This window comes from Culex pipiens, chromosome 1 (assembly GCF_016801865.2).
Source record: "Culex pipiens pallens isolate TS chromosome 1, TS_CPP_V2, whole genome shotgun sequence".
NCBI classification, from domain to species: Eukaryota; Metazoa; Arthropoda; class Insecta; order Diptera; family Culicidae; genus Culex; species Culex pipiens.
The window spans coordinates 69198374-69216586 of NC_068937.1; the positions used below are offsets into that span (position 1 = coordinate 69198374).

The 18213-nt window shown below is 38.0% G+C and overlaps 1 protein-coding gene across 5 annotated transcripts in view; it reads right to left on the reverse strand.

The window, feature by feature from the left end:
• The window catches only part of LOC120424737 (innexin shaking-B), a 75401-nt gene that overhangs the window by 15677 nt on the left and 41511 nt on the right, over window positions 1-18213 (reverse strand). For 4 of the 5 annotated variants that reach the window (XM_052708121.1, XM_039588928.2, XM_052708117.1 and 1 more), the window contains 2 exons: window positions 17166-17332; window positions 16927-17105 (listed from right to left, as the gene is read on the reverse strand). In XM_052708121.1, the coding sequence (XP_052564081.1) occupies window positions 16927-17105; window positions 17166-17332 (346 nt within the window). Of the gene's footprint in view, window positions 1-2586; window positions 16781-16926; window positions 17106-17165; window positions 17333-18213 lie in introns of those variants that run through there. The other variant, XM_039588930.2, reaches the window with a different exon arrangement.

Below are 18213 nucleotides of genomic sequence, written 5' to 3' on the forward strand. Positions count from 1 at the left end.
CAGAGCTAAAGCTATCGGTGAAGATGAAGTAGTGGTCAGGTGGCATGGTCTCGATGATTCGCAGTGCGCAGTAAACCGCGGCTAACTCTGCGACATAAACCGAACTCGGGTCCTTCAACTTAAAGAACAGCTGATAAGATTCATGATAAACACCGAAGCCCGTACAGCCGTCAAGCTTGGAGCCATCGGTGAAGAATCTGTTGTTTGGAGGAACATGGTTGTACTTTGATGCGAAGATCGACGGTACAACCCCCCGCAGAAGATGGTTTGGGATACCGCGAGTATCGGCTTTCATGGAAGTGTCGAAGCCAATCAGGGTGCTGCTGGTTAACGGAGGCGTGCGCTGTGCCGTTGTGTTCGGGCTCCACTCCCACGATGACATAAAGTCATAATATAGAAGCATGCGCCGAGACTCAACGTGAAGGTTCAGCAACGTTTCAAAGTTGTCAATTACCAGTTTATTCCTGTAATCACACCGGATCAGGAACCGGTAAGACAGTTCGTAGTAACGAGTTCGCAGAGGCAACACTCCCGCCAAGACCTCGAGGGTCATGTTGTGAGTTGAATGCATGCATCCCAAGACAATGCGAAGACTTCGGTACTGTATCCGCTGGAGAACCAACAAGCGTGATTTTGCAGCTATTTGGAAGCAGAAACTGCCATATTCCAGCACCGAGAGTATCGTTGTCTTGTACAGTCGAAGCAGGTCAGAAGGATGAGCACCCCACCGGTTGCCAGAGACGCTGCGCAGAAAATTAGTTCTTTGCAGGCACTTTTGCTTCAGGTAGTTAATGTGCTTCCCCCATGTTCCCTTCTGATCAAAGATGGTACCCATGTACATGAAGTGGTCCGACTGCTCGATAGTCTTTCCCGAGAGAGAAAGATTGAGCTGCGGCGGTTCATGCTTCCCCGTAAAAACGACCAGTTCCGTCTTCTCCGGAGAGAATTCAATACCCTTTCCAACTGCCCAATGGGCCAAGTTGTTCAGGGTTTCTTGCAAGGGTTCTAGCAGATCGACTTCTTTCTTGGCAGCGATTGAGACCACTGCGTCATCTGCGTACTGTATAAGGGTGCAGTCTCCGGTCAAGCAATCATCGATATCGCTGACGTAGAAGTTATACATGGATGGGCTAAGGCGTGAGCCTTGTGCCAAACCCATGTAACTTATCCGGGTGATTGCCAGATCACCTTGCACAAAGTGCATGTGTTTTTCTGACAACAGGTTGATGAGGAAGTTGCACATCGTCGGATTGAGACCGCTCCGCCGCAGCTTTACTCCCAACACCTCGATGGAGACTGAATCGAATGCACCCTTGATGTCTAGAAAGACAGAAGCCATTTGCTGTTTTTTACCACGGGCTATGTCGATTCCTGTGGCCAGCAAGGCTAGACAGTCGCTTGTTCCCTTGCCTCTCCGGAAGCCATACTGCGTGTCTGACAGCAAGTGCTCTCGTTCCATCCATGGTTCGAGGCGGTCGAGGATCATCTTCTCCAGCAACTTGCGTAGACACGACAGCAAGCTGATTGGACGATACGAGTTGTGATCGGACGCCGGCTTACCGGGCTTTTGAATGGCAACCACCCGGACCTGTCGCCATTCGTGTGGAATTACGTTCTGCTCCACGAGCGTGTTGAACAGATTCAACAGACGCTGCTTGGCGACGTCCGGAAGATTCTTCAGCAAGCTGAACTTGATCTTGTCCGGACCAGGAGCAGTGTTGTTGCCCGTCAATAGTGCTATGGAGAGCTCTACCATCGAGAAGGGAGGATTAGAATCGCTCCCATCAACAACGTCGAATGATGGTTGTGTCGGCACCGAGTCCGGGCACACCTTCTTGGCGAAATCCAATATCCACTTGTCCGATTTTTCCACACTCTCGTTCGGAACGGAACCTCTACGCATGGCCCTCGCAACGCGCCACAGAGTGCTCATGGACGTATCTGCTGGTAGTCCTTCAACGAACTCCCGCCAGTACATTCGCTTCTTCCGCTTCAGAGTATTACTGTACCTGCGATCAAGAGCTCTGTACTTTTGGAAGTTCGCTCGGATTCCACACTTGCAGAAGTCCACATAAGCTACAGACCTGGCCGCCGAGAGATCGGTACACTCCTTGTCCCACCAGGGAAGTGGAGGGCGCGTTCGGATGTACGGTCCCGGGACGGGTTTCGTCTGAGCTTGTATCGCACTGTCATAGATCAAATTAGCCAAAAACGCATATTCTTCAAGCGGTGCCAACCCTGCTCGCAACTCAACTCCAATGGAGACTGCCTCCGCGTACTGTTTCCAGTCGATATTTCGCGTCAGATCGTAAGGCATCTCCACCGTTGTCGATTGCTGTGGGCCATGGCTAACCAGAATAGCGATCGGCAAATGATCACTGCCACGAGGATCTTGAAGCACGTTCCAGTCACAAAGAACTGCCAGACTGTTGGAACAGAGCGACAAGTCGATGGCACTCGCCTTCGTACCGGACGAAGTTGGCGTCGGTGGTGTTGCAATGCGCGTAACTTGCTTGTCCCTGTTTAGGAGGGTCATCTGGAAGTCGTCGCACAGTTCATGAATCAGATATGCTTGAGGGTCTGTCTAAGCTTGATCATTGTGAACAATAATATTAGCAATTTAGTTGAATTTTAGAATTCAATCAACGAATCGTCTATATATATACAGCAATTCCATTTGAAAAGAGCCTAAACCGAAAAAAAAGTTCTACGATCGGGCTCAAAATTTTTCTGAGGGTTCCTAGGCCAAAATAATTAAACCCGTATTTTTTTGTTTGGCCATTAGGGTGACCTACAACATCATTGGCGTGTAGGCCAGATCCTTGCGCATCTTTTGGTGTATAAAAAAAAATCAAATTATTCGCTCTACAGCATTGCCTTGGCGTTCTCGATTGCGAGATTCCTACTCGAAACTAGGTGTCCGAAGGCTTGATTGTTGAGGCAATTGCAAACCTCTTTTTACACCTAAGCTTCCATCCACCCCGGGATTCGAACTGACGACCTTTGGATTGTTAGTCCAACTGCCTACCAGCGAATCCACCGAGACAGGACCCAGGGAGACGACTCCTACACCTGGAATGAGCTAACGACCTAACCTTTTTTTTAGGTTAGTCCGGGGCCAACATTTACTTCCCGTCCGACGGAAGGCGTGATCAGACAAATCTCGTCTCGAAAAATGCACCGAACCCAGGCCGACTGGGTGAGAGGCAATCACGCTTACCCCTATACCACGGTCCCGGTTAACATTGAAATTTGGAGCACCCTGAAGCTCGGTACAGACCTTCAAATTTTGGCATTTTTTTCGAAAAATCGCCCCCAGCAAAATCAAATGGCGTCTAGGGCGTCGCGAGGCGCGACGCGTATCTTTTTTGCCGGGGACGATTTTTCGAAAAATTGCCAAACTTTGAAGGTCTGTACCGAGCTCCAGGGTGCTCCAAATTTCAATGTTATATACACCAACAGATGCGCAAGGATCTGGCCTGCACGCCAATGATGTTGGAAATAAACGCTTCAGTGGCCAAAATGCCTCAAAAAGCGACATTTTTGAAAAATCTTTTTTTGCGGGTTAAATCCCATTTAAAATTGAAGGGCGGAGCGCCAACTCCTGTTACGTCCAATCAAGCTCATATTTTGGATTTGAGCTTAGTATGCCCACCGGAACATACCCTTGAATGCCCGCCAAAAAGTCATTTTTGTTACACTCTATTATATATACAGCAATTCCCCACGAAAACAGCATGATTCGAAAAAAAAGTTCTCCGATCGAGCTCAATTTTTTTCTGGGGGATCCTTGGCCGAAATAATTGGACATGTATTTTTTTGTTTGGCCATTAGGGTGACCTACGCCGTGTTAGGGTGGTTCGAAAAATGGCAATTTTCGTCGATTTTCGCAAAAAACCACTTTTTTCAAAAAGTCATATCTCCGCGCCATTTCGTCCGATTTTAGCTGTCCTAGACGCAAAAGAAAGGTTATTGGTTTGGCTGTTTGGGAAAAATAGTAAGAAGTTTCAAAAATCTAGCTTAACATTTGAAAAGGTCGTATGAAAACTTAAAATGCTGTTTTGAAGGTCTCGGGACCAAAGAGCCTATGTCTGAAAATATTTTTATCGGATTCCTCGGAAAATTTCACATAACATATCAAAAAATGGTGAAGTTATGTGTTTTCGATACTCTGAGATACGATTTTTTGAAAATAAAAACTGGATTTTTCGACGCGCCACGCGCAAAAATGGGAAAATGACGAAAACGGGAAAAAATCGACTTTTTTCACTAAAACTGCGAAATTAAAATTTCAGCGATGACCTATAGATGTTATGGTACCAAAAGTTGCGTCTTTTAATAACGAAAATTTTGGTATCCAAAACAAAAAGCACCTCGATCCGACGCTCCGTATTGAACTGATTCGCGTTCGAACAAAACCGGCGAAATTTTTTATATATATACAGCAATTCCCCACGAAAACAGCATGATTCGAAAAAAAAGTTTTCCGATCGAGCTCAATTTTTTTCTGGGGGATCCTTGGCCGAAATAATTGGACATGTATTTTTTTGTTTGGCCATTAGGGTGACTTACGCCGTGTTAGAGTGGTTCGAAAAATGGCAATTTTCGTCGATTTTCGCAAAAAACCACTTTTTTCAAAAAGTCATATCTCCGCGCCATTCGTCCGATTTTAGCTGTCCTAGACGCAAAAGAAAGGTTATTGGTTTGGCTGTTTGGGAAAAATAGTAAGAAGTTTCAAAAATCTAGCTTAACATTTGAAAAGGTCGTATGAAAACTTAAAATGCTGTTTTGAAGGTCTCGGGACCAAAGAGCCTATGTCTGAAAATATTTTTATCGGATTCCTCGGAAAATTTCACATAACATATCAAAAAATGGTGAAGTTATGTGTTTTCGATACTCTGAGATACGATTTTTTGAAAATAAAAACTGGATTTTTCGACGCGCCACGCGCAAAAATGGGAAAATGACGAAAACGGGAAAAAATCGACTTTTTTCACTAAAACTGCGAAATTAAAATTTCAGCGATGACCTATACATTAGGGTGGTCCAAATCTGGACTTTTTTGGGGCTACCCTCTGAAATCAAAGATTGACCCATCACTAGGCTAAATTCCAAATTTGAGCTCATTCTGACCACGGGAACCCCTCCCTCCAATCGCTTAAAGTTTGTATGGGAAAAATCGTCAAAATGTATGGAGAAAAGCAACTGTTTTACTTTTTTACCTGTGGAAGGCGCCATAGTTATCCGATGCTTACCATTTCTCAAATGTAGAACCTTCATTATATTTAGAACAACTTTCCCGAAGACACCATATTTTTAGGATTTTTTCCCGCGAAGTTATTAGCGCCCAAAACTGACCATTTTTGCGCGGCCAGCTGTAAGGGGCTACCTAACAACGATGTTTAATTCCAATTCGTACACGCACGTGCTCTCTCTCTGGTTCAAACTCTCTCACGAGCTTGCTCGCCTGCCTGCCTGCCTGCCTGTTTACCTACAAGCGCGTGCTGTTTCTCTGCTTGGACTTTTGTCGTCGTCGTCGTTTTCGTTTGCCATGGTTATTAAAATTTTCAAGATATATTTCGATATTTATTTCGAGATATAAAATTAAATGTAATATGTGTTTAACAATAGATATCATATTATCAGAGCGTGTGTGAGAGAATACAAATTTCGATAAATTAGTTCCTCCATGAATTGTCATCTGTTATGTTATGTAATTGAAATTTATTTCTAGTTTTGGTATCATACCAAACTCAAGACTGGGATTTTAACTCTTCTAGAAAAAATATAAGACTTTTTTTTAACTTGGTCAAGTATAGATTTCAGGAAGAACAATACACTTAGACAATTCATCGATTTTGGGAACTGTTTTTTCCACTTTTGTATACTATCAAACAAGCTTAAAAAGAAAACATTTGAAGTTTTTTCGTAGCCCTATGATCACGATTATTTTTCATTCTATACAAAATATTTTAATCTGTCGAAAATATAAAAAAAAACTTCATTACAACAAATTGCGGTATATTTTGCCTATGACGATTATTAGAAGTTTACGATTCCGAAACATCCAAAAAGTGCAACGATGTCTAAAAGAAAAGCCTCAAAAATAGAGATTGTTGAGCTAGCTAGTTTGAAATCTGTAATCAAATCGCCTTCGAATGGACAAGCAGTTGGTCGGATGATATTTAGACAAAATTTGTATTACCTGAAGATTGAATCATTCTCTCTAATGAGCATATACGAACAACTGCTTGTAATGCTTGGAAAAACGAACAAATCCTGTTCATTTGCTTCATTTTTTTAAACGAGGCTAAGCCAAGGCCTAAGTCTTTTATTCAAATTATTTTTTTTAGTGCACTTTTTTCAATTTTGACATAATCTAAGAATTTATATGCTAAATATATCTCAAAACAAACCTGCTATTTTAGTTGAAAATAATAATAAACATGCCAGGAACGCAGCGCAGCAGATATCAAACGAAAACGACGACGACGACAAAAGTCCAAGCAGAGAAACAGCGCGCGCTTGTTGGTAAACAGGCAGGCAGGCAGGCAGGCGAGCAAGCTCGTGAGAGAGTTTGAACCTGAGAGAGAGCACGTGCGTGTTCGAATTGGAATTAAACATCGTTGTTAGGTAGCCCCTTACAGCTGGCCGCGCAAAAATGGTCAGTTTTGGGCGCTAATAACTTCGCGGGAAAAAATCCTAAAAATATGGTGTCTTCGGGAAAGTTGTTCTAAATATAATAAAGGTTCTACATTTGAGAAATGGTAAGCATCGGATAACTATGGCGCCTTCCACAGGTAAAAAAGTAAAACAGTTGCTTTTCTCCATACATTTTGACGATTTTTCCCATACAAACTTTAAGCGATTGGAGGGGTTCCCGTGGTCAGAATGAGCTCAAATTTGGAATTTAGCCTAGTGATGGGTCAATCTTTGATTTCAGAGGGTAGCCCCAAAAAAGTCCAGATTTGGACCACCCTACTATACATGTTAGGGTACTAAAATTTTCGTAATTAAAAGACGCAACTTTTGGTACCATAACATCTATAAGTCATCGCTAAAATTTTAAAGTTATCGCAGTTTTAGTGAAAAAAGTCGATTTTTCCCCGTTTTCGTCATTTTCCAATTTTTGCGCGTGTTTCGTCGAAAAACACAGTTTTTATTTTCAAAAAATCGTATCTCAGAGTATCGAAAACATAACTTCACAATTTTTTGATATGTTATGTGAAATTTTCCGAGGAATCCGATAAAAATATTTTCAGACATAGGCTCTTTGGTCCCGAGACCTTCAAAACAGCATTTTAAGTTTTCATATGACCTTTTCAAATGTTAAGCTAGATTTTCGAAACTTCTTACTATTTTCCCAAATAGCCAAACTAATCACCTTTCTTTTGCGTATAGGACAGCTAAAATCGGATGAAATGGCGCGGAGATATGGTTTTTTGAAAAAAGTGGTTTTTGCGAAAATCGACGAAAATGGCCATTTTTCAGACCACCCTCACATGGCGTAGGTCACCCTAATGGTCAAACAAAAAATACGGGTCTAATTATTTCGGCCAGGGAACCCCCAGAAAAATTTTGAGCCCGATCCGAGCACTTTTGTTTTTTTCCATGCTGTTTTCGTGGGGAATTGCTGATATAACGTATGTCAGACCACTTTTGGAATACTGTAGTATCGTCTGGAATCCATACTATGCCATATTTAAAAAAATCGCCATTAAATCAAATGATGCGCTTTTATAATGAAAATTCACAGTACATACATTTCGACATGTCTAAACCGGAACTACGAAAAAATCTGTACAATAGAAATAATATCTAGTATGTAAGAAAATTGTAAGTAGTCTACATAAGCTTGACGAATAAACAATAAACTTAAAAAAATAGTAATCTCCTGCATGACTCTACCCTACTAATCTACTTTTAACAATATTTATTTATTTATTTATTTATTTGTTTGTTAAATTGATGTATATATATTGCTTTCAAAAGCTAAACCCTACTAACCTGTAACACAAATGACCATAGAAAATACTGGTACAAATAACATTTACACATTAAAAAGAAGAAAACCTGAGGAAATTGTAACAGTCGGTTACAGACCAGCCCGCGGGACATTTGTTGGTTCGCCTTTGCAAGTCTCTATATAATTTTATCAACTGTCCATACAAAAATTATAAGTAGAGTAAGACTCGGCAAGAGTGCACAACAAGCTATTTAAACTCTATTATAAATGAAATAAACTTTGAAAAGCACCCATGCCAAAAACGTTGGATATTTGAACAAATATCCCAAATTATGATCAATTAAAAATATGAATTAAGGGGTTACATACATGTAGAAAATCAAAAATTTCATAATTCAGAAAATTTAATAAATCCACTTAAAAGATGATTTTCAATCACTCCTGAAAGTTTCATGAAGATATTTCATGATTAAACTGAGTAAGAGACGGTTTACGTTCAAAATTTTGCCATGCGCAAAGCGAACTGTCGAACTTTGTGAGCGTTTTTCTCTGAACACCGAGTTGATTTACGGGTGCCACGATATCTCGAGATGGGATGGATCAAATTGGCTAAAATTTGAGATGAAGACTTGCAAGACATATCCCGTGTGCATGACGAAGCCCGATTTTGAAATCTTGCTTTTTAAAAAAGTACAAAAATCAAAAACTGGCGATTTTTTATATGGAAAACATAAACATATTTTTACAAACTTTTTGAAAATCGGGCTTCGTCATGCACACTGGACCGGTTTAACGAGGTTTCACTAAAATTTTGAGCCGATTTGGTCAAAGCAGTGTGCAGATATCGTGGCACCCGTTTTTTGAAACTGCTAACTTAAAATGGCTTAATCTCGGCAATGATACAACCAAATATCTTTAAATTTATTTTGATAATAGTTGAAAATATAAATTTTAATGCCCTTAAAACAGATTTAAAAAAAGTTTATGTGTGTGCCGAAACAAACCTCTTACATTTTTGTCGATTAACATGTATGTAACCCCTTAACGAAACATTAAATTACTCGTCACAAAAACCATTTTGATATTTCGTATTGTTGCCGTGCTTCTAGAATATATGAAAATCCTTGTGTTGGGATTAGTTTTTTTGTTTTAGATTATAGTAAGTTTTAGATAATCAAAAACACAACTTTTGATTTTATGAAAGAGATAGACAAAAAATGATACAAAATGCGAATTAAAAATATATATTAGGACGTTCTCATAGCAATTCCAAAAGCATTTTTTTGATTTTATTTTCAAAATAATTATATGTACTTATCAGTAAAATTACCTATTCTGAAGTTTTTGGAAATGAACTAAAAGGCATTTTTTAAAGTTAAAGGCTATAAAGGGCCAACGGATGTTTTTTTTAAAGTAGTGCCAAGTATGTACATTTTTGTTGATTTGAAAAGATATGAAATTCTCTTATTTAAGATTTTTTAAATTTTAAAATTCAAAATAACAAAGGTAGGGCATTGGGTATCAATAGACGTTTTTTCTCAATGTTTTTTGTTAGCAATGTTATATCTCAGCTCGGTCTCGTGGCGCAGGGGTAGCGGCTTCGGCTGCCGATCCCGATGATGCTATGAGACGCGGGTTCGATTCCCGCCTTATCCACTGAGCTTCTATCGGATGGTGAAGTAAAACGTCGGTCCCGGTTTCTCCTGTCTCGTCAGAGGCGCTGGAGCAGAAATCCCACGTTAGAGGAAGGCCATGCCCCGGGGGGCGTAGGGCCAATAGTTTCGTTTATATCTCAGCTATGATTTTTCTGATCTTTTTCAAATTCTACAAGTGTTTCCATAAATGGGCACTCTCTAGGAAAATGAAAAATTTACTTATTTTTCTGAAATTAAATAAATAAAATCTAGATTAAATTTTCAAAACAACCTATCCCTCATGAGTTTCCTATGCAGATAGGACCTTTTGAAAATTTAATCGAGAAATGATCTAAGTTGTTTGACATGTGTTGGGTGTTCCAGTGTTACAATAAAGCTTTGTATTGTAAAATTTGTTTAACAAATAAAAAAGTTCAATGATTTCCTATTAAGCTTTTAAAAAACACAAACAGGTTAAATTTTTCAATTATCATTGAATATTATTTTTATTTCAACCAATAATTTTCAATAAAATATTTTATTTGCTTTAAATATTCAATATATATTTATTTGTTCATTTGAAAATCTGTGAATTATGAAATGAAAATCCATTCATTACCTAAGGAGAGCAATAAAACTAAGTTGACTCTATTCTTTTTGTGAGTGTTTTCAAGTCAAGGCAATATTGATATATTGACAAATATTGAAAGGTAGATTCTTCAGTCTTAAGAACATAAAACATGTTTTCTGATAACTCTGAAATATTTTTTAAAAAATCAGTGATTTTTTCAACATTCTGTTCTAGAATTTAAATCCATTATAAAAGTTTCTTTAAAAAAATACAGCTTGATAAAAAAAACTTAAACAAGTTTTTTAAATCATTTCATAAAATAAAAAAAAAAATCAAAAAAGATTCAGAACTCGTAAATGTCTTTAAATGTTAATCGATATGTTTGTTTTGTTTTAAATTGTGCAAATATGTTTGATGTATGATTAGAATTAGAATACAAAACATGGCAGTTAACACTGAAAAAAATACTTGACATTTCCTCGAATTTTCCTTGAAAATCAGAAATGAGTTTCAGTCATATTTTAATTTTGAAAAATATGCTTTTTAAAAAGCGAAAACATTTTTCTAAACTTCCCTCACCAATACTTTTAACTTTTCTGGTCCTCGAAAAGATTCTATAATGTTTCAGCAAAATTAAATAAAATAGGAATGAAACTAATGAACGCTTTTCAAGGAAAATTCGAGGAAAAATGTCTCAAGTATTTGGATTCTGTGTTAACAGCATTTTTTTTAATTCTGATTTTTTTATGGTAAACCATGCATAAAAAAATATTTGCACAATAAATAAATAACATTTCGATAAACATTCACAGACATTATTGAGTTCTGAATCTTTCCGGAATCAATAATTTATAAAATAATTTAAAAAATACTTCTAAAGATTTATTGAAAAAAATAAAACCATTTCAAGACTTTTTGAACAAATTGTATTTTTAAATGAACAAATATATGTAAAGCAAAAATAGAAAAATTAAATTATTGGTTGCTATAAAAATAAAATTAAATGATTATTGCAAAATTGACCCTTTTTGTGTTTTTTCCGGTTTTAATTTTTTGAAAGCTTAATAGAAAATTATTGAGCATTTTAATTTGATTAACAATTTTAACAATTTAAAGCTTTATGTTAACACTGGAACACCCAACGCAATCCAAACTTACACGGACGTCCAACGGCAACTTCTACTCGCTGTTTCTAGTGCATACTTCAATCAATCTGGACGATTCATTTTTATTTTTTGATTTGTAAGAATTTCTAAATGATCCTAGAAATTGGCAGAACTCGATTCAATTTGCGCATTTTGAGCGTTTCAAAAAAATCGCCCAAAATTCCGCGGGACCAGCGCGTAAAAAAAAACTTGGAACGATGTTTTTGATCGCAAAGAAAATAGATTTGATCAAATCTATCGTTGATCTATCGTTGGAATGTTAAAAAACTAGTGAAATGTCAGTTAACCTGGTGTCAACAATGAATCCACAAAATACTTCTAAAAATGTCTTTGACCTCATTTACTACCGTTCTACGCATAATTGTCCCATGTCATTTTTGGTCGATTCTGACTTTTGGTCATGTTTAGTTTTAGTTTGACGTGTACTTTTCGAAAAACACATAAAATCTATTACTTTGTTCAGAAACTCATTGAAAACAACATCAAGTTTGTTTGTCCCATCGTTGTACTTCTACGCATAATTGTCCCACCAAGAATTTTCTTTCACGAAATCACCAGTTTAACTAAGTATTAGGACTTGATTACCTATAGTATAGCAAGAGGATTACAAATTAGTTTGATAAACTGCTTTCTGGGATGATTAGGGACTTATGGGGTGAATTGGGACCCACGGGACAATTATGCGTAAAAACATAAAAAACGGTCGAAAAACTTCAATCGCTTTTTTCTCAGTTGCACATTTTTGAACATGGGACAATTATGCGTAAAACGGCAGTTTACTGGTCGAAAATTGTGAATCGAAATATAAAATGTTCGCCTCCGAACCCACGGCTACAAATCTGAAATAAAAAAAATGGAGTGGTTTTCCAATGATGGAAGACACAAATTTTAAAGAGCGGATACAGACATCGCACAAGTATTTCAGAAAAAGAGCTCTCAAAAATCAGGCTTTGAGTTCCGGGTTTCGGGCCAAAATTAAATCGAAAGAGCGCATCAAATCCATCAAATTAGTAATAGGATTTTTTCTGGGACGATTCCCCGCCGTGCACGATTTTTTAAAGATTTCTGCGAAAAGCGTTTTTCCAAAAGCAAACCTTAAACCTTTATTTTGTAAGAAAGGCAAACATAAATTTTGAATTTTTTTTTTCCTTTTGAGACGATCTAGTAGTGTTTCCCTTATCAACAGCATGTATGAATGCGCTGAAAAGATAAAATACCATGATTGCTAAAGCTAGATCAATTGCGAATAGGTAACGGTCATTGGCCACCAACGGCGCCCGCCATGTCAGTTTGTAGATCTCGATTTTAATGGACGGGAATGTTAGTTAGCGCAGGTTGCTACAAGGGCAGCTGATTTACTCTGTGCTTACACCGCACGAGCGCCAGGAACCTGAAAACTTGTTAGTAGGATAGGGTGTTTGGTCAGGATTCATCATAGAAGATGATGATGCGACCCAAAATCATAGTGTTTGTTGAAAGATGTTATATATTATTCTCAAGGCAAACAATCGGATGCTGCGGATGAGACATTTCCCGTTTATCGGTTGTCAAATTTTAAATGAAATGGTCTATTGAGATGATTTCACGAGTTTTAAATGATTGATGTTTAGTGAGGTACTGATTAACGTTGCGAACGACGAGTTACGATGTTTATCGAGATGAAATGGTATGATAGGGTTTTGTTGTTGTTGCACGCCGCGACGGACACGAAAAATCTTGCGACCCGACGGAAAGGGATCGCAAATCGGACTGGCTAGCTGTGATCGGGACAACCAGAGCCAGCCGCACCTTAACACACACATGCACGCGGAAAAAACGAAAACAAACTGCGACGGACACGAAAAATCTTTCGACCTGACGGAAAGGCATCGCAAATCGGACTCTGCCCAATCCTGTTTTTTTCACTTTGTAAACAAACACGACCATCCGCTCACTCTGATGGAACATAATTGAACGATTCCCCCCCGTCCAGCGCGTCCCTTCACTCAATATTTGCATGCACAATCCTATTTTTTTCCACTTCGTTAACAAACACGACCATCCGCTCGCACTGATGGAACATAATTGAATAATTCCCCCTCGTCCTGCGCGTCCCTTCACTCAATATTTTTGCATGCACAATCCTGTTTTTTCACTTTGTAAACAAACACAACTATCCGCTCGCACTGATGGAACATAATTGAATGATTTCCCCCCGTCCAGCGCGTCCCTTCACTCAATATGTTTGCATGCACAATCCTGTTTTTTCACTTTGTAAACAAACACAACCATCCGCTCGCACCGATGGAACATAATTGAATCAATTGTGAATCTTGTTTTTTCCTTTTGTCAAATTAGTTAATTTGGTCATGCAGAATTATTTATTTATTATTATTATTATTATTAAAATGATTTTTGAATTTCTGATTTTGTTTTCACTCACACATTCGCTTAACTTATCAAATTTGGAAAAGTATTTTTAAATTTTGAATTTAGATTTTTTCTTCACTTTAAATTTTGACGCTTGTTGAAAATCCGGGTAACGCTGTTCCTTTGTCCTCCTCGTCAGCAGGTTTTGAAGTCCACGTCGTGCTGCGCTCCTGAACTCAGATCCGAATTTTTCGCGATGTGCACACGATGCCTCTTGCCGAAGTATCCAGCGGATAACGTTGGTTCGTCTTCTTCGGTCGGTGGCTGCTTCTTCTTGGCTGTTCACTCCTGATCTCCAGAGCCGTTGGTGACGATTTTCTGCTAATGAACTACTGCGGAGTTTTTCGCATTAACTTGCCCTTTCGGTCTCACTACCGAGATTTTCGCGAACGACCACTTGAATCACTGGGCACAGTCACCTTCCGACGAAGACTCGACTGCGCCAGTTATAAAGGTTCCATGATCGGAGGGGAGATTCACGAAAATAAATACGCCGATGTGTTTAGTTAGACTGTCCAAAACGTTCTGATTTTATTGTGGCGTCTATCAATTGTGCGGAAAGCAATTTCCGTAACTTATGTATTTGAACCCCCGTCTTGGCAGGACTTGGCGTGGTTCACGCCAAGTCCTGCCGAGTGACAAAACTTAAAAAAAATCATATCTGGCAACACTGTACGAAAAGTTTGAGTACGCCATTCGATTCTACGTTAAAAAATCTTCAAATGTGCATACCCAAAAGTTGACTTTTTGTTAACTTTTCTCTTAGTAAAACGCATTTTTAAAAAGGAGGTTTTTCAAAAATCTCAGAAAAAGAGGAGGGTCCACGGGCGCGGGGTCGGACCAAATTCACCAAGCTTGGGATTCTTTGTTTTTGGGGCAAAAACGACCCCCATGCCAAATATGAGCAGATTTGTTGAAGGTCGATGTTGGACGCGTGGTCACTTGGGAAGGTATAAAGAAAGGTATAGGTTTTACTTTAAGGCTGGACGTCATTTTCATCTTCGTAAATATGTCGATTCAGCATGAATTTTAAGCGGAAAAATCGCCAAAAAATCACACTGCATCGATTTTCGACGCTCTATCGATTCACCTTGACAGAACTCGTCTATCTCCAACCCTCGAATTTTGAGAAAATAAATTCCGTGGAGGTCGAGTGATGTTCGTATGTGGTAAAATTTTGCAAAATTTTGTGTCGCGTCGTTCTCAGCTCCCATATATCCGATTTCAATTCTTCTGAATGCAGATCAAAGCTAGTGTGCTGAACCTGGGCGAGTTTCCGCGCAAATTTCGCAAATCCATCTGTTTTCGGATGCGGCCAGACTTTTCAACAAAATACACAGTTTTCAAATGAAAATATGGTCAAATTTTTTCATTTTCATATCTTTTATTTATCTCAATAATTGCATTTTTCGAGCTCTACAACCTCCCAAATTTTCATCCAGATTCATAATATGGTTCTGGAATTAGAGCCGTTTGATTAACCTACCATAAGAAAAAAAAACCCTAAAAAAGGTAAAAGCCCACCTGGTGACCTTCGCAAACACTTTTCATTTCTGATTTTATTCGAAATTTCTTTCTACATTCATAGTATAGACCATGAGTGAGCATCTGAAACAAATTCGACATCTATAGGCAATCCCGATCAATTTTTAGAACGATTTACTTTTTGCCTTTCTTACTAAAGAAAGGTATAGGTTTTACTTTAAGGCTGGACGTCATTTTCACCTTTGTAAATATGTCGATTCAGCATGAATTTTAAGCGGAAAAATCGCCAAAAAATCACACTGCATCGATTTTCGACGCTTCGTCGCTAAGTCGATAAGTTGTCAAGTTGAGCTTCGAATACTGGCGCGAGAATGCTGGCGCATATATTTTGTGGCTCGACTTATACTCGTTTTGTAGTTTGATGTTTCCTACAACATGTAAGATATCGCAGCTTTTCGGTTTCTTTTGCCCTGTCCGTTTTTGCATAACTGTCCAATGTTTATGCAAAAACTTTTGTGACATAGGACATTCATCCGGCTACAATCAATTTGTTTCCCGTGCGCTCCTAAAATTGCCTAAATGTAGACTTCATTTTCTTACGTTTATTTAACAGGGTTCGTTGGATTCCAATAGGAGCTTTCTAAGCTTTTCATCGTTTATATCGTTTTCTAAGTTTTCAATGCTGGCGACGCCAATGGCTTTCTACCTAAGGTTCTCGCGATTGAGTGTGTAGTGGTGCGGTTGTTAAAAATAGCTATCTCTGACTCTGTCACTTTCGTAGAAGCAGAATGACTAGCTTCCCTGCACCGTGCGGCACACGCGGTTCACTTGTACCTCGGTTTTGCTTGGCTTGGTGCGCTGGAACGATGAACCAAAATACCAACACACAAAAGGACTCGTACCGAAGCTAGAAAACCAAAACCGCGTTTTGCGTTGTCACTGGCGCATAGGAAGCTTGCTATGATCACGTTTGCCATAAACGCTTGTTTGATTACAAACGTACAAACATATTGTACGATTGAAAATTCTAGATTAAATTTTCAAAACAACCTATCCCTCATGGGTTTCCTATGCAGATAGGGCCTTTTGAAAATTTAATCGAGAAATATTCTTTTGGTGAAAATTGTGTTTTTTATTTCTTTTGGAAACCATATCATTTATAATACATTGCTTTCATCATAAGACTTTCTTTGTGCTGACGTTATAAATAAACAAAGTCGATGTTATGAATTGGAAAAAGTTCTACCATTGTTATATTTTTTAGTAAGAAAGGCTCTTTCTCACCCCAGGTGGGATTAAATCGGGATTTTCAAATGATTTTAGGAGGAAGGCATCAGTCACTGAAGTTTTTTTTTTTTCATAATAACGGTCTGTGAGGGACCCGGGCGCAGTAGGATCCAATTGAGTGATCAATTCTACTGTACTCTACAACTTCACTACACATTTTGCAGCTTAGTTTCAAACCCTTGTTGAGTTCCATCAATCAACAAGTTAGGTACAAATCAATGATGGTCGTTCCCAGTTGACTTGAAAAAGCCATATACAATACCTACAAATAAATAAAAATGATACATATAACTCAAGTATCAGATGACTCCTTAGAGTATCCTGAAAGTTTGTAAATAATTCGCATTTATTGTGTTAAGTTTTACTTCAACCAAGAGATCCCAGGTTTTAGAAAAATGCTAGACTTACCTAAACCTTAACCTTAATAAATACACTCGCATTCGAGGCGAAAAAATTATAATTATTCTGTAAAATATTGTTAACGTTGTCAGTATCGTAAGAATAATGAACCAGAACCAAAGAAAGATGTAAATTTTTTCGTTAACAACGTTTAGTGGAAGAATGCATATAGCGTCATGTCGTTCGACCTGTAAGTAAACACATATTAGAATAGTCTAAAATATTTTTTATAAATCCAATTGTATTACTTCTCCGCTGACACCATACTTGTAGAATGTGCATTTGGTCATTCTGGGAAATATGTAAATCATTGGATCCATGCGATCTTCTTGATCTGCTTCCATATGTGCTATCACGTCTAAACCAAACGTCATGAACTCACCGTCAAAAAATCGGTTCATCAAAAACATTTGGCCTGCGAACATTAATTACAATTTTAGTGTAATGAAAAAGTTGTACCGTCAACTGGGGTCCATCGGGACTACATTCTGGGAAGGGGTTTATGTTTTTAGAGCATGTAACATCTTTAAATCGAATCGAATGTACTTATTTTTGTTCTAGCTCAAAGTACCTAATCCAAAATATAAAAAAAAACATATGTTGCAAAAACATGACTATACCAACTCTCGGGTTTGTTTTCAAAGGTGAGAAGCTCTTTCAGATTTCAGTCATTCGATATTTTTTGTATTTTTTAATCCGTCTGAAACTTTTTTGGTGACTTCGGTATGCCCAAAGAAGCTATTTTGCATCATTAGTTTGTCCATATAATTTTCCATACAAATTTGGCAGCTGTCCACACAAAAATTATGCATGAAAATTCAAAAATCTTTATCTGTTGAAGGAATTTTTTGATCAATTTGGTGTCTTCAGCAAAGTTGTAGGATACGGACTACACTGAAAAAATATGATACACGGTAAAAATTTTTTTGTGATTTTTTATTTAACTTTTTGTCACTAAAACTTGATTTGCAAAAAAAAACACTATCTTTATTTTTTTTTATTTTTTTATATGTTTCAAGAGACATCAATGCCAACTTTTTAGAAATTTCCAGGTCGTGCAAAATTTTTTGGACCGAGTAATGATTTTTTCAAAAAAAATGAAATATTGTTCGCAAAAAAATTTCAACTTCATTCTTCGATGTAAAATCCAATTTTCAATCAAAAGGGCATCGTTTTCAAGTTAAAGCCATTTTCAGGTGACTTTTTTTTGAAAATAGTCACAGGTTTTCATTTTTTTAATTAGTGCACATGTTTGCCCACTTTTGAAAAGCTGAGAAAATTCTCTATATTTTTCTT